General features: G+C 42.8%; 1 protein-coding gene across 1 annotated transcript in view; it reads left to right on the forward strand.

The window, feature by feature from the left end:
- Positions 1-420: 420 nt before the first annotated feature.
- LRRC49 (leucine rich repeat containing 49) overlaps positions 421-13,441 on the forward strand; it is a 73,253-nt gene continuing 60,232 nt past the window's right edge. The window contains exons 1-5 of the mRNA XM_072148080.1: positions 421-679; positions 2,111-2,173; positions 3,146-3,233; positions 5,148-5,372; positions 10,573-10,684. Coding sequence (XP_072004181.1) covers positions 641-679; positions 2,111-2,173; positions 3,146-3,233; positions 5,148-5,372; positions 10,573-10,684 — 527 coding nt within the window. The 5' untranslated portion in view covers positions 421-640. The remainder of the gene's footprint in view (positions 680-2,110; positions 2,174-3,145; positions 3,234-5,147; positions 5,373-10,572; positions 10,685-13,441) is intronic.

Consider the following 13,441-nt stretch of genomic DNA (forward strand, 5'->3'; position numbering starts at 1 on the left):
TCCAACACTCTCATAGTATTTGAGTGTTGGAAACGCAGTGATAGCGCTACAAGTGAATGCGCCCCATAACAGAATGTAGAAGTGATTTGTAACTACCCTGTTGATCGAATGTGGGGGAATAACCCCCATAACCATCTGCAGTGGTTGGTCGCCTGGTTCCATGACAAGTGCATCATTGTTTTGTGCTTCTATAACCCATGGCGATGTATCACACACAAGTCAGAAGCTTCCAGATCTCAGGTGGTTTTCAAACTATTGCTGTGATAATTCCAGAGAAGTTGTACAATGTAAACAATCCCTGTATATAAGGAAAGAACAGCCCCCACTCCCCACTCCCCACTCTACTAATATACAGCGTGCACCTACATAACCTCACTGCACAGCACACGCTTCCAACGCGCAGGCGCGGATAAAGTGAGGCGCATGCGCACATCGCCTGTAGCAACACACGATCACCATGGAGACCGACAAGCGGCGGAGTCATTGGCGTTGAGCGTGTAGGGGGACTGGAGGCGGGCGGCACCTGACAGCGATGTGGAAGAGACCATCTTCGTATTGTTTGTGAGGGGTCATACCACTGTCATCCATCAGTCAGGGGGAGTCATTGTTTCCCAGCAGCTATGTACTAGCGGGAGTAATCATGCTGCCCGGCAAATACCGAGGGCGGCTGGTGTCCAGTGTGAGTACACGGCTGTGTGTCTGCTCCATGTGTATGTGGGGATCAGTGGCTGCTGCCTGTGTCTTATCTATGGCCTATTCTCTCATCACCGGCTCTTTCTATAGCGCCATCATATTCCGCAGCGCTGTACCTGGGACATATATAGACATAGAGAAGCCATTGCAGAGTATGCTTAGAGATATTCTAACATATCCTTCATTGTGGAGGAAATGTTAGAGAGTATGGTTAGATGTAACAAGGCCCTGCTCACAAGAGCTTACAATCTATCCTAGTAGATAAGGTTGGAAATAGATGTAGATCCATTATGTGATCTATATTCTAGTAGTATATAGCATGTTATATACACTGCCGCCTGGTGTGCTCCATACACAGGAGGAATCGGACATTACTGAGGTCTGTGACACAAGATCATCCATGCAGGGAGCCGCTTTCTTGTATCTTCCATTGCATTCTACTTTATACTGCATGTCACAATGTGATGTGGAAATGTGGCACAGTCACTATGGGTGGTTTAGTCTGTCATGTAAGAACATGTATGGTGGAACAGATCTGATGCCAGATCACTGCCCCATTGTATGATGGAGTATAATATCCATCAGATGTGATTGAACAGTTCTGTATTCTATATCGGAACGTATGATATGTGTCTGTGATAGCAGAATGCACTCAGGCCTCATGCACATGTCCGTATGATGGAAGCCGGGAGCTATCCACAAAAGCGGCAGCTAGCTCACAGCTGCCATAGATGTGCATTGCATATGGGCACATTTGTCTGACCACACCGTATCTGAGCCGGGCGGCCGCACTGCACGAAATAGAGCAGGTTGTTTTTCCTGTCCGGATTATGGAGTGGCCCATCAGTTTCCCTATGGAGAGGGGAAGGGTGAGAAGCAATCACCCCCTCCTTCTCCAGCTGGCTTGCGGCTCACAGCACACATCTGCTGGAACATAAAGCGTAGTACATGTGCAGCCTCTTCTCCTCTGCAGCAGGACATATAGTCAGGTCCGTACAGATTTAACATTTGTCTCCCTCGACATTTATTATCTGAGATGCTGATACATATTATGCTGTGCAATGGACACTGCGGGCCCCATAGCAGCTGTGATGGCTACTACCGCTGTAGTTACGCCCCTGACAATGTATATACAGTATATCCGAGGACACATTTAGCATATACACCGGAAGCTTTCAAAAATAAGAGTTGAACATAGCCTTATTCCAAGATTTTTTTTTACAGCAGTAACTCACAATGATGGAAATTGAGCAGTACATCCATCTTGTGTTGCCCCAGCCTAAAAGAGCCTGTAGTGTTAATGATAAGCCCCAGCTGCTGCCCTGCCCAATTTCTTTATAATGAATGTATATAAGAATTATGCAGAGTACTGCTATCTTGTAATCGTAGATAATAGAAATATATTTCCCTTCTGCAGGTCAATAACTGTGGCCTCCATTTGGTCTTACAAGCTGCGCCTGTAACTGATAAAAATAAACAGGTAAATCATGCAACAAAGTAATGCTCTAATCTTTATTCCTCCTTGTTCTTTCTATATACAGCAGCAGTATTCATTTACTTTAACCAATCAGAAACAATGTTATCTATATTTTGTGTAAACATCACCAGGGGATTAAAATTTGAGAACCTTTAATGATCGGAAGTTCATAAAACACATTATAATCTACGGATATTCAGATTCCTGACTTTCCACTGCAAAAGGAGTGACAACTATTGTCCAGTTGTCAGATGAGTTTCATTCGTTCATTCAGCCAGCCTGCAAGTGGACAATCCACAGGATAGGGCCTAACTTGCTGATCAATGGGGGTCTTGGTGATGGGACCCCCACAGATCACTAGAACGAGGGCTCCAGTGTGATCCAATGTACCCCAGTTGGACCCCTCGTCGCTCCCCGAGATGAGCAGAGCAGAAGGACAATCATTTCAGGGCTGCCCTGTTCATTAGAAGATTACCAACAATCTCTGTCAGCTCCATAGAGATGAGTGGAGCAGAACGGATATGCATGGCCGTCTTCTCCGCTCATCTAGGGGAGCAACGAGGGGTCCTGTGGATAGGGCCTAACTTGTATTGTGGTAAACCCGTTTTAAGTACTAGGAGACTTTTTGCTAAACTAATTAAATTTACATTTTCTTCGAACTGAATCTACCCCCAGGGTTGCAAATTTATCTCTGAAAAGCTAATGTACATATCCATAGCAATAAGTAGCCGTGGTTGCCATTGTCCTTCATATATGGTTCCAGCACCAATCACCTCATCCGTTTCCCATTCAGTGTACATGTATTATGTGTAAGTGTCATAGATGCAACTTCTTGTAACTTCTTGTCATATCCTATACGTGTGACCAGCTTATTTCGGAGCACTAGAGAAGCAGTAATCCAATATGTTCATATTTAGTGTTCCCCCTGCTAGTGGCTACATGTGGTTCTAATCTCAACCCTTCTGTGTGTTGCAGTTTGACTTCAGGTTAAGTAAGGACACTGCTCCTCTCAACAACAGACTGTCACAATATGACCTTGAGAAGAACATAACTGGAAGGCAAGGTACGCAGATCCTAATGAATACAGTATATGTGTGTATAAACATGTTCCAGAAACTCAAATTGCGTGTGACCCGAGGCCAGGCCAAAATGTTTGTAACGCTGCAAATGATTGAACTACAGCTGCAGTTTTTATCAAGGCAATATTAGGAATATATTTGGCTTTCTGCACAAAAAAGAGGTGTAAAACTGGTTGTTGCTTTTCGAAGAGTCATAAAAAGTCACTGGATGCAAAGAAACACCATGACAAAAAAAATCAATACTTCTACTCATTAGCAGAAGGAATCACAAAATATCTATAGGCATACTGTAGTTTGGTTAAAGAAAATCTACCTTCAAAATATGATAAACCAGTGTCACTTAATCATAGAACCAGGCACCATGACTGTGACGATCTTCTTATATATTTTATCAAATACCTCCTTCCTTCTAAAATCAACTTTTAAAATTACACTTATGAGCCTGAGGGGCTCTGGTAGGTGTTTCCAGAGATCCTCAGTGATGTATTTTAACTGATGTTACAATGAGCAGAGCAGGTCTCCCTTCCACTTCCTGCTGCTGCTAGATTACACAGGCAGAGGGAGAAGGGAGAGGGGGAGACATGTTCTGCTGATTGTAACTGCAGCACTGAGGGGCTCTTGAAACTCCCACCAAAGTCCCTGAGGCTTATTAGCATAAATGTAAAAGTTTATTTTTGAAGGATGGATAACAAATATAGCCATCCTCAGTAATGATATGGCCTATGCAGCTCTCCCCCAGTAATGATATGGCCTATGCAGCTCTCCCCCAGTAATGATGTGGGACACATGCAGCTCTCCCCCAATAATGATGTGGGACACATGCAGCTCTCCCCCAGTAATGATGTGGGACACATGCAGCTCTCCCCTAGTAATGATGTGCGGGCACATGCGGCTCTCCCCCAGTAATGATGTGCGGGCACATGCGGCTCTCCCCCAGTAATGATGTGCGGGCACATGCGGCTCTCCCCCAGTAATGATGTGCGGGCACATGCGGCTCTCCCCCAGTAATGATGTGCGGGCACATGCGGCTCTCCCCCAGTAATGATGTGCGGGCACATGCGGCTCTCCCCCAGTAATGATGTGCGGGCACATGCGGCTCTCCCCCAGTAATGATGTGCGGGCACATGCGGCTCTCCCCCAGTAATGATGTGCGGGCACATGCGGCTCTCCCCCAGTAATGATGTGCGGGCACATGCGGCTCTCCCCCAGTAATGATGTGCGGGCACATGCGGCTCTCCCCCAGTAATGATGTGCGGGCACATGCGGCTCTCCCCCAGTAATGATGTGCGGGCACATGCGGCTCTCCCCCAGTAATGATGTGCGGGCACATGCGGCTCTCCCCCAGTAATGATGTGCGGGCACATGCGGCTCTCCCCCAGTAATGATGTGCGGGCACATGCGGCTCTCCCCCAGTAATGATGTGCGGGCACATGCGGCTCTCCCCCAGTAATGATGTGCGGGCACATGCGGCTCTCCCCCAGTAATGATGTGCGGGCACATGCGGCTCTCCCCCAGTAATGATGTGCGGGCACATGCGGCTCTCCCCCAGTAATGATGTGCGGGCACATGCGGCTCTCCCCCAGTAATGATGTGCGGGCACATGCGGCTCTCCCCCAGTAATGATGTGCGGGCACATGCGGCTCTCCCCCAGTAATGATGTGCGGGCACATGCGGCTCTCCCCCAGTAATGATGTGCGGGCACATGCGGCGACACCGCCACTTCATAATGTGTGGGCGGAGAGCATAGATGCGCCTCTTCCTGTACTACCTGAAAGACACCTGAGCCGTGAGGAAATCTCCTTAAACATTACTCTTTATGTTTTATATATAACGTTATCTGAATGACCTGTCATTGTTGTTCATTTCTGACGACTTGTATACTGCTCTTTTCATACTAGATGGAAGGCATTCTAGTCCCCTCAGTCGGAATAAGCAGCCTTATATTCCTTTGACTTCTAATACCACGGAGGTGTTTAGCTCTGCCACAAGATATGGCAGGGACACTGCGTCACTGGGAGCATTTGGAGAGCTACCAGGCAATATATCCAAAAAAAGCAGATCCAGATCTGTTCCCCATTGTCCCAGCCCAAATAACAACAATGAGGATGTGCATCAATCTAAAGGTAAGTGAAGCATATAAGTCACATAGACCTGGTTCTTCCAGAGAAACGGTAGACATTCTACAATAGAAACTGTTCTTATGGGGAATTGTGATCCCATTCTCCTCATGTAGAGTTTTATAAAGTGGAAGGGAAACCCATCATAGTTGTCACTAATTCATCCTCAAGTGTATAGGGCACTTTTTACACTTTCCAGATATATTTGACTGTTTTTCAGCAGTTTCTTGTTTTAGAGATAATTAGAACTTCATCTTTATGCAAATTATCTTCATGCATAAGCTGAAGATCCATGTACCGCCTGGCACCATCCCATGCTTCCTTTTACATGATGACGGACATTCCTTGCATAAAAAAAAATAACAAAAGGACATACAAATCCCCGTAATAATAATAACTTTATTTATATAGCGCACACAGATTACGCAGCGCTGCACAGAACCTGCCAAATCAGTCTCTGTCCCCAATGGGGCTCTCAATCTAATCAATATACCACTATGTTTTGGAGTGTGGGGGGAAACAGGAGGAAACCCATGCAAACACAGAGAGAGCATACAAGCTCTTTGCAGATGTTGACCTGGGACTTGAACCCCGTACTCCAGCGCTGCAAGGCTGTTGTGCTAACCACTAAGCCATCGTGCTGCCCTCACTCCAGCTGTCATGACCCCTCCCCTGGTGCACTGAGAAGTGCTTCTACATAAAGATAAAAATAAAATTTTCTCTAAAAGGACAGATAAAGTGTCCTTCATAATAGTGTATTTTCATGAAGCAAATTTAGAAGGCGGTAGAATCCCTTTAGGAACATATTTTCTTCTGTTAACCTGTCCCTCAAGTTTGAACTGCTGCAAAAAATAAAAGACTACAGTAATTGAATATAGTGTTGAGTTTCAGATTTGTCATCTCTTTCTTTTTTGACTAATATTGGTTTCTACCATTTGAACCATTTATTCCATAGAATTAGGTTTAGGAAATGCATAAGGCCATGTTTTATACTTCTTCTTCTATGTTATTACTACAATATTGCAGTGTGAAAATAAAAAGTAAAAATGTATACAGATCCATTTATTCAATTAGAAATGTCTTTTTCTGTTTAAGGGCTGATTCAGCAAATATTATTTATTATATGTATAATGAAACGTTATACTTCCAATATACCGTATATACTCGAGTATAAGCCGATCCGAGTATAAGCCGAGACCCCTAATTTCAACACAAAAAACTGGGAAAACCTATTGACTCGAGTATAAGTCGAGGGTGGGAAATGCATTGGTTACAGCCTCCCAGTATATAGTCTGCCAGCCCCTGTAGCATACAGCCTGCCCAACCCCTGTAGTAGAAAAATAACACTGTAATCATCTTTCCGACGTCCCCCATAGGTCCTCTTCTGTCTCAGACTGTCTCAGACAGAAGAGGACCTACGGGTCACGTCAGAAAGGTGAGTTTTGTCTTTATTTTTTTAGTTGACTCGAGTATAAGCCGAGTTAGGGTTTTTGAGCACAAATTTTGTGCTGAAAAACTAGGCTTATACTCGAGTATATAAGGTACTTTATGTATCAATTCCTGAGGGTGCGTTCACACGTTGCAGTTAAAACTGCATCGCAATTAGTTTTGAGGTGGTTTTAGGTGCAGTTTTGTCAATTTCACAGGTGAAAGACATGAACTGAATGGGTGAATTTGATTTTGAAGGAGAAAACTGTTCCACAAATTTCATTCACCTGTTGATTTGATGTCTTTCACTTGTTAAAATCACCTAAAACCAACCCAAAACTAATTGCGATGCAGTTTTAACTGCAACGTGTGACTGCACCCTCACTCTCTGCTTGCTGATATTTTATTGGAGGCTATATTGTTTAAAAACCGGTCCCTGGTCATGTAATGTCACACAGGTGCACAGCTCCTTAGTATCAGAGAGAGTAATCAGAGCTGCGTGATATAACGAGCTGTGCGCCTGTGTGACATCACATGACCAAGGACTGCTTTTTATGCACAGTGAAGCTTCCTATAGAATAACAACAAGCAGAGATCTAGAAAACTGAAAGGAATTAATACAGACAGTATATTGGAAAACTGTATAACTTTTCATTATACAAACAATATTATTTATCCTCTGAAACGAAAACATCCATTTAACCCCTTAACGCTCTGCGCCGTAGCTCTACGGCGCAGAGGTATAAGGGAAGTATGAAGAGGGCTCACGGGCTGAGTCCTCTTCATACAGAGGTGGGGGTTTTTGCATTTTGCACAAAACCCCCACCGCTAATAACCGCGGTCGGTGCTTGCACCGATCGCGGCTATTAACCCTCTAAACGCCGCCCGCAAAGTCGCGGGCGGCGTTTAAAAGACGGCGGCGCGCGGGCGCCGCCATCTTTTTTTCGATCGCCACGCCCCCGAACGTCATCGGGGGGCGGCGATCGGTTACCATGGTAGCCTCGGGTCTTCTCTTGACACGAGGCTACATGGTTTATGCAGGTTCGTTACAATGAGCCAGTGGCTCATTGTAATGTAAGACCTGCAAAAACGCCATATATTGCAATACTGTAGTATTGCAGTATATGGTAGGAGCGATCTGATCATCTAGGGTTATTGTACCCTAGATGGTCTAAAAAATAGTGAAAAAAAAAAGAAAAAAAAAAGTTAAAAAAATAAAAAAAATTAATAAAATATTAAAAGTTCAAATCACCCCCCTTTCCCTAGAACGGATATAAAACATAACAAACAGTAAAAATCACAGACATATTAGGTATCGCCGCGTCCCAAAATGCCCGATCTATCAAAATATAAAAACGGTTACGGCCGGCGGTGACCTCCGAGGCGGGAAATGGCGCCCAAATGTCCGAAATGCGACTTTTACACCTTTTTACATAACATAAAAAATGAAATAAAAAATGATCAAAATGTCGCACAGACCTCAAAATGGTAGCAATGAAAACGTCGCCTCATTTCGCAAAAAATGACCCCTCACACATTTCTGTGCGCCAAAGTATGAAAAAGTTATTAGCGTCAGAAGATGGCAAAAATTTTTTTTCTTTTTTGTACACATTCGTTTAATTTTTGAAAATGTATTAAAACACAATAAAACCTATATAAATTTGGTATCACCGCGATCGCACCGAACCAAAGAATAAAGTAGGCGTGTTATTTGGAGCGAAGAGTGAAAGTCGTAAAAACTGAGCCCACAAGAACGTGACGCACGTGCGGTTTTTTTTCAATTTTTCCACATTTGGAATTTTTTTTCAGCTTCGCAGTACACGGCATGTTAAAATAAATAACATTACGGGAAAGTAAAATTTGTTACGCACAAAATAAGCCCTCACACAGGTCTGTACACGTAAAAATGAAAAAGTTATGGATTTTTGAAGTTGGAGAGCGAGAAATTAGCCGGAAAACCCTAATTAAATATGTTCTGAGCAAGCATTGCAATGTTAGAGGTCAGATAGCAGTGAAACGACTATATATTATATTCTTGCCATAGACATGCTGAATTTCATACTTTGCCTGCAGCATTTTTACATGCCTGTTAGACTGCCTTCCCTCACTGAGATGCACAGAAGCTTCTGGAGAATGTCCTAGCTACGGAGCTGTACACATCCAGCTGTAGGAGCCGATGAATATTAATAACTGAAATAAATCAATTCACACATATGCGTCATCTGTGATATCAGTACCAACGTCACATATACGGCTTGGTCCTAGAAAAGGAACATTTATATTTTACAAATTCTTTGAAATCTTTTAAAACATGATGTAAGGTTATCTATAAAAAAGAAAAAACACACAGAAAAGCATATTTCTGTTTTTGTTCATGAAAGGAGCCTGGATAGTTCTTTAGTCTTTCATTCGTATAGAAAGTGTGCATATACAGTGCTGGGTACAATATTTGCCTCCTTCTGAGGCGTATTACTCATTTGTCACACTGAATGGTTTCTTTAAACAAATATTAGTCAGAGGGAACCTGAGTAAACCTGCAGCAAAGGTTATGAACTATTACTGCATGTTTTTAAAGGACATCTACCACCAGGATAAAGGATTGTAAACCAAGCCCACTGATGTACTGGTGTGGCCCCCTCTGGCAGGAAATGCGCTTCTTTTAGCTTCCTATGCCCTCATTTTTACAAAATGAGGCTTTACCAATTATGCAAATGAACCTCAGGGGCTCCAGAGGCAATTAACAGCTATGGAGGCTGGAGCCCCTCGGGCTCATTTGCATTCTTTTCAAAGCCTTTTTTTTTTTTTTTAAACCAGGGTATAAGAACCTAAAAGAAGAGCAGATAATGCCAGAGGGGGCACACACCAGTATGTCAGTGTGCTTGGTTTACAAAAAATGTTTCATTGCCAATATTAGCCAATTATAAAGGAACATCGGGATGGGTGTACAGTAAATGATCATTTGAAGCTAGGCAAATTTGTCTTTAATGCTATTTTATATGTTTTCTATGCTAAAGGAAATTATTTTCTTAAAGGGGTTGTGCTGTGAGCAAGTTATCCCCTATCCACAGGATGTTGTATAGCAAGTTAATAAGTGATGGTCCAAATACTGAGACCCCCGCGCATTATGGGAACAGGTCCTCAGCAATCCAGAGAACAGGGGTCCTGTTCTTATTAATGGGACCCCGTTCCCACTCGTGTTAACAGGAATTTAATTAGGCAATTCTCTTTCTACAGCTGTTGCATTGCGTTTTAAACACCACATGTGACCGCACCCTGAAATGTAGCATCCCTTTAACCTCTTCCTGAATCATTGGTGTTCAGGTCAATTTTTGCAGTTCTGTTATGCAAAAGATCTTTGGAACTGCTTTACATATCATGACAATTTTTACTTTGTATTTTTTTCATGACACAGGAGAATTTAACTTGATAAACACAATCTGATATATCCACTGTAAAATTTACAATTGAGATCTTTTACTTTAGCAGAGGATGTCACCGGTTTTGTTTCACTTAGAAAAACAATCCTGATATTATATTAAAGGGGAGATTCTCCTCTTTAATAGGACTCAGACATGTCTTTGTAGGTCCCATGGTTCCTGCAATATAACATTTTAAAATGTGGCACTGCAATGATTTGTATATATACACATGATATCTGCATAGGGCATGTGCAAATAAGACATGTACCGCTATATGGCAGTCGTGAAGGGTATGTGTCAGTGTTTTATAATGTTTGATTATTGTTTGTATTGACGCTGTGCTGTTCCTTTTTCTTCAGTAAATCATTTTCGTGGTTTGAAAACTCTATCAAGATCAGAACTTGGATGCCCCATTGTACATCGCACTGAAGAGGAGAAATCAGTCAGTCCAGACAAACTTAATTTAGAAAGGCAAGTGCCAAACAATGACCGCATCTACTAATCCTGCACGGAGAATGGTGACCAGATGTGGGAGAAATAGCGTCTGATAAAGGATAGCTTTTTGTAGGAAGGTTACACTACAGACATTTTTTACAATGCTGGGGCTTTGGCTACTTTAAAGAGGACCTGTCACTCATAAATTTGCACTAGGAGTTGCTTACTAAAGTGAGCAGCTCCTAGTGCTTAAACAAAGGCAACATTGTTAGAGTGATAGCATTATTGGAGGTTTCCGGTAACGCTATCTAACACTGCGGCGGAGTACAATGTAAATGCCGGATAAATAAGCAGCTCCTAGTGCCAAATTTATGGGTGACAGGTCCTCTTTAACCCCATAGCGCAATAAGACGTACCCTTACGTCTTGCTGCGCATGGGGAAGTATGAAGAGGGCTCACGGGCTGAGCCCTCTTTATACTCACCGGGCATTTGCTTCATGATGAAGCAAATGCCCGTTGCTAACACCCGCGATCGGTGCTTGCACCGATCGCGGGTGTTAACCCTTTGATTGCCGCTGGCAAAGCTGCCGGCGGCATTAAAGAGCCGGCGGCGCGTGGGCGCCGCCATCTTGGCTCCGATCGTCACTCCCCGTGAGGTCACCGGGGAGCGGCGATCCGTTGCCATGACAGCCTGGGATCACATAAAGATCCGAGGCTGTCATGATCGAGGCTATCTATTACAATGTGCGATCTGCACATTGTAATAGATAGTATGCAAAATCCCCATATACTGCCATACTGTAGTATGGCAGTATATGATAGGATCAATCAGACAACCTAGGGTTAAAGTACCCTAGGGAGTCTGAAAAATAGTAAAAAAAATAAATAAAAAAAAGTAAAAAAAAAAAAATTATATTAAAAAAACATAAAAATTCAAATCACCCCCCTTTCCCTAGAACTGATATAAATAAACAGTAAAAATCCTAAACACATTAGGTATCGCCGCATCCGAAAATGCCCGATCTATCAAAATATAATAACCGTTTTTCACTGCGTTTTACGCCGTAGCGGAAAATAGCGCCCGAAGTCGCAAATTGCATTTTTTTGCCATTTTGAAAAATAGAAAAAATTCTATAAAAAGTGATCTAAAGGTCGCACAGTCCTAAAAATAAAAGCGTTGAAAACGTCATCAGAAGTCGCAAAAAATGACACCACCCACAGCTCTGTACACTAAAGTATGAAAAAGTTATTAGCGCAAGAACACTGTAAAATGAAGAATTTTTTTCTGTACAGGAGGTTTTCATTTTTGTAAATGTATGAAAACATTATAAAACCTATACAAATTTGGTATCCCCGCGATCGTATTGACCCAATGAATGAAATAGACCTGTCATTTGGGGTGCACAGTGAAAGCTGTACAAACCAAGCCCACAAGAAATGGCGCAAATGTGTTTTTTCATCATTTTCACTGCATTTAGAATTTTTTTCCCGCTTCCCAGTACACAGCATGGAATATTTAATACCATTACTACGAAGTGCTATTTGTTACGCAGAAAATAAGACATGACACAGCTCTGTACATGGAAAAATAAAAAAGTTATAGATTTTTGAAGGTGGGGAGTGAAAAATAAAAACGCAAAAACGAAAAAGGGCCTGGTCCTTAAGGGGTTAATGCTGGGTCTGAAGCCACGTCCTCTTGTGGTGACCATTGCTTGTGCACTGTTCCCTGCATCAAAGTGCGGCTAATTGAAACACATTGGGGCAGATTTATCAAGCTGTCTGAAAGTCAGAATATTTCTAGTTGCCCATGGCAACCAATCACAACTCAGCTTTCATTTTACCAGCGCTCATGAATATTTTAAAGGGGAGCTGTGATTGGTTGCCATTGTGGGGGGTCTGCCCCATTGTGTGCATGGCCGTGTCTTCTTTCACAGCAGCAACTGGGGGTTGCAAAAATACCTTTTTTACACACTGATCTTTTTTAAATCAAATACTTTAAAATTTTAACAACAAATACACAGACAAAATCTACCCCCCCCCCCCCCCCCCCGCACCCCAGATGAACACCAATGTCCATTTCTTGTGTTAGCAGCACGACAATCAACCATTGGATAGTATTTTGGGTCCAGATTCTCAAATAAAGCAGTTCCACCCAATAAGGTTATAGAGAGCAAAATAACCCCAGTAGTTAACAATCATAGGCATAGCAATGCACTATAACAAGTAACAGTCCAGGCCAATTCACTATTAGAGAGCTACAGATTAACACACTCTGCGATAAAAATGTACCCCTACCAATATCCACAGAGCCAGCACTGGGTGGTCTAACCAGGGGCTCCAAAAAGCCTCAAATTTCGAGGTAGCATTGAGTTTAGTTCATTGGTATACAAACTAATATTTAAAGGGGTATTCCAGGAATAAGCATAATTCATATACAAATGGGTACTCAAAATATAAGATAATGTGTAATTAGTTGTTAGATAAAATTTTGCTCCCCTTAGCAGAAAATGCTGGTGACATACAATGTAATGGAGAATTAAAATGCTACCGGCCCTTTAATCAGTCCGTTAATTTCCTCCGTGTGGTCCGTTAATCATTTTATTGATTTTTGTCCCTGTGGAGGAGACACAGGACAGAAGATGTCACATGTCCACATCACATGTCCTGCAGCTGCCTGGGCAGGTCATGTGATCACCACTATGTTTGGCTGTAGTTGGTTGGTTGCAGTGCATCCAGAATGGACAGTGTTGTGGTGATGGCAGTTAAACATCATTACTATGGTAACAGAGCAAG

Source organism: Engystomops pustulosus, chromosome 4, assembly GCF_040894005.1.
Source record: "Engystomops pustulosus chromosome 4, aEngPut4.maternal, whole genome shotgun sequence".
NCBI classification, from domain to species: Eukaryota; Metazoa; Chordata; class Amphibia; order Anura; family Leptodactylidae; genus Engystomops; species Engystomops pustulosus.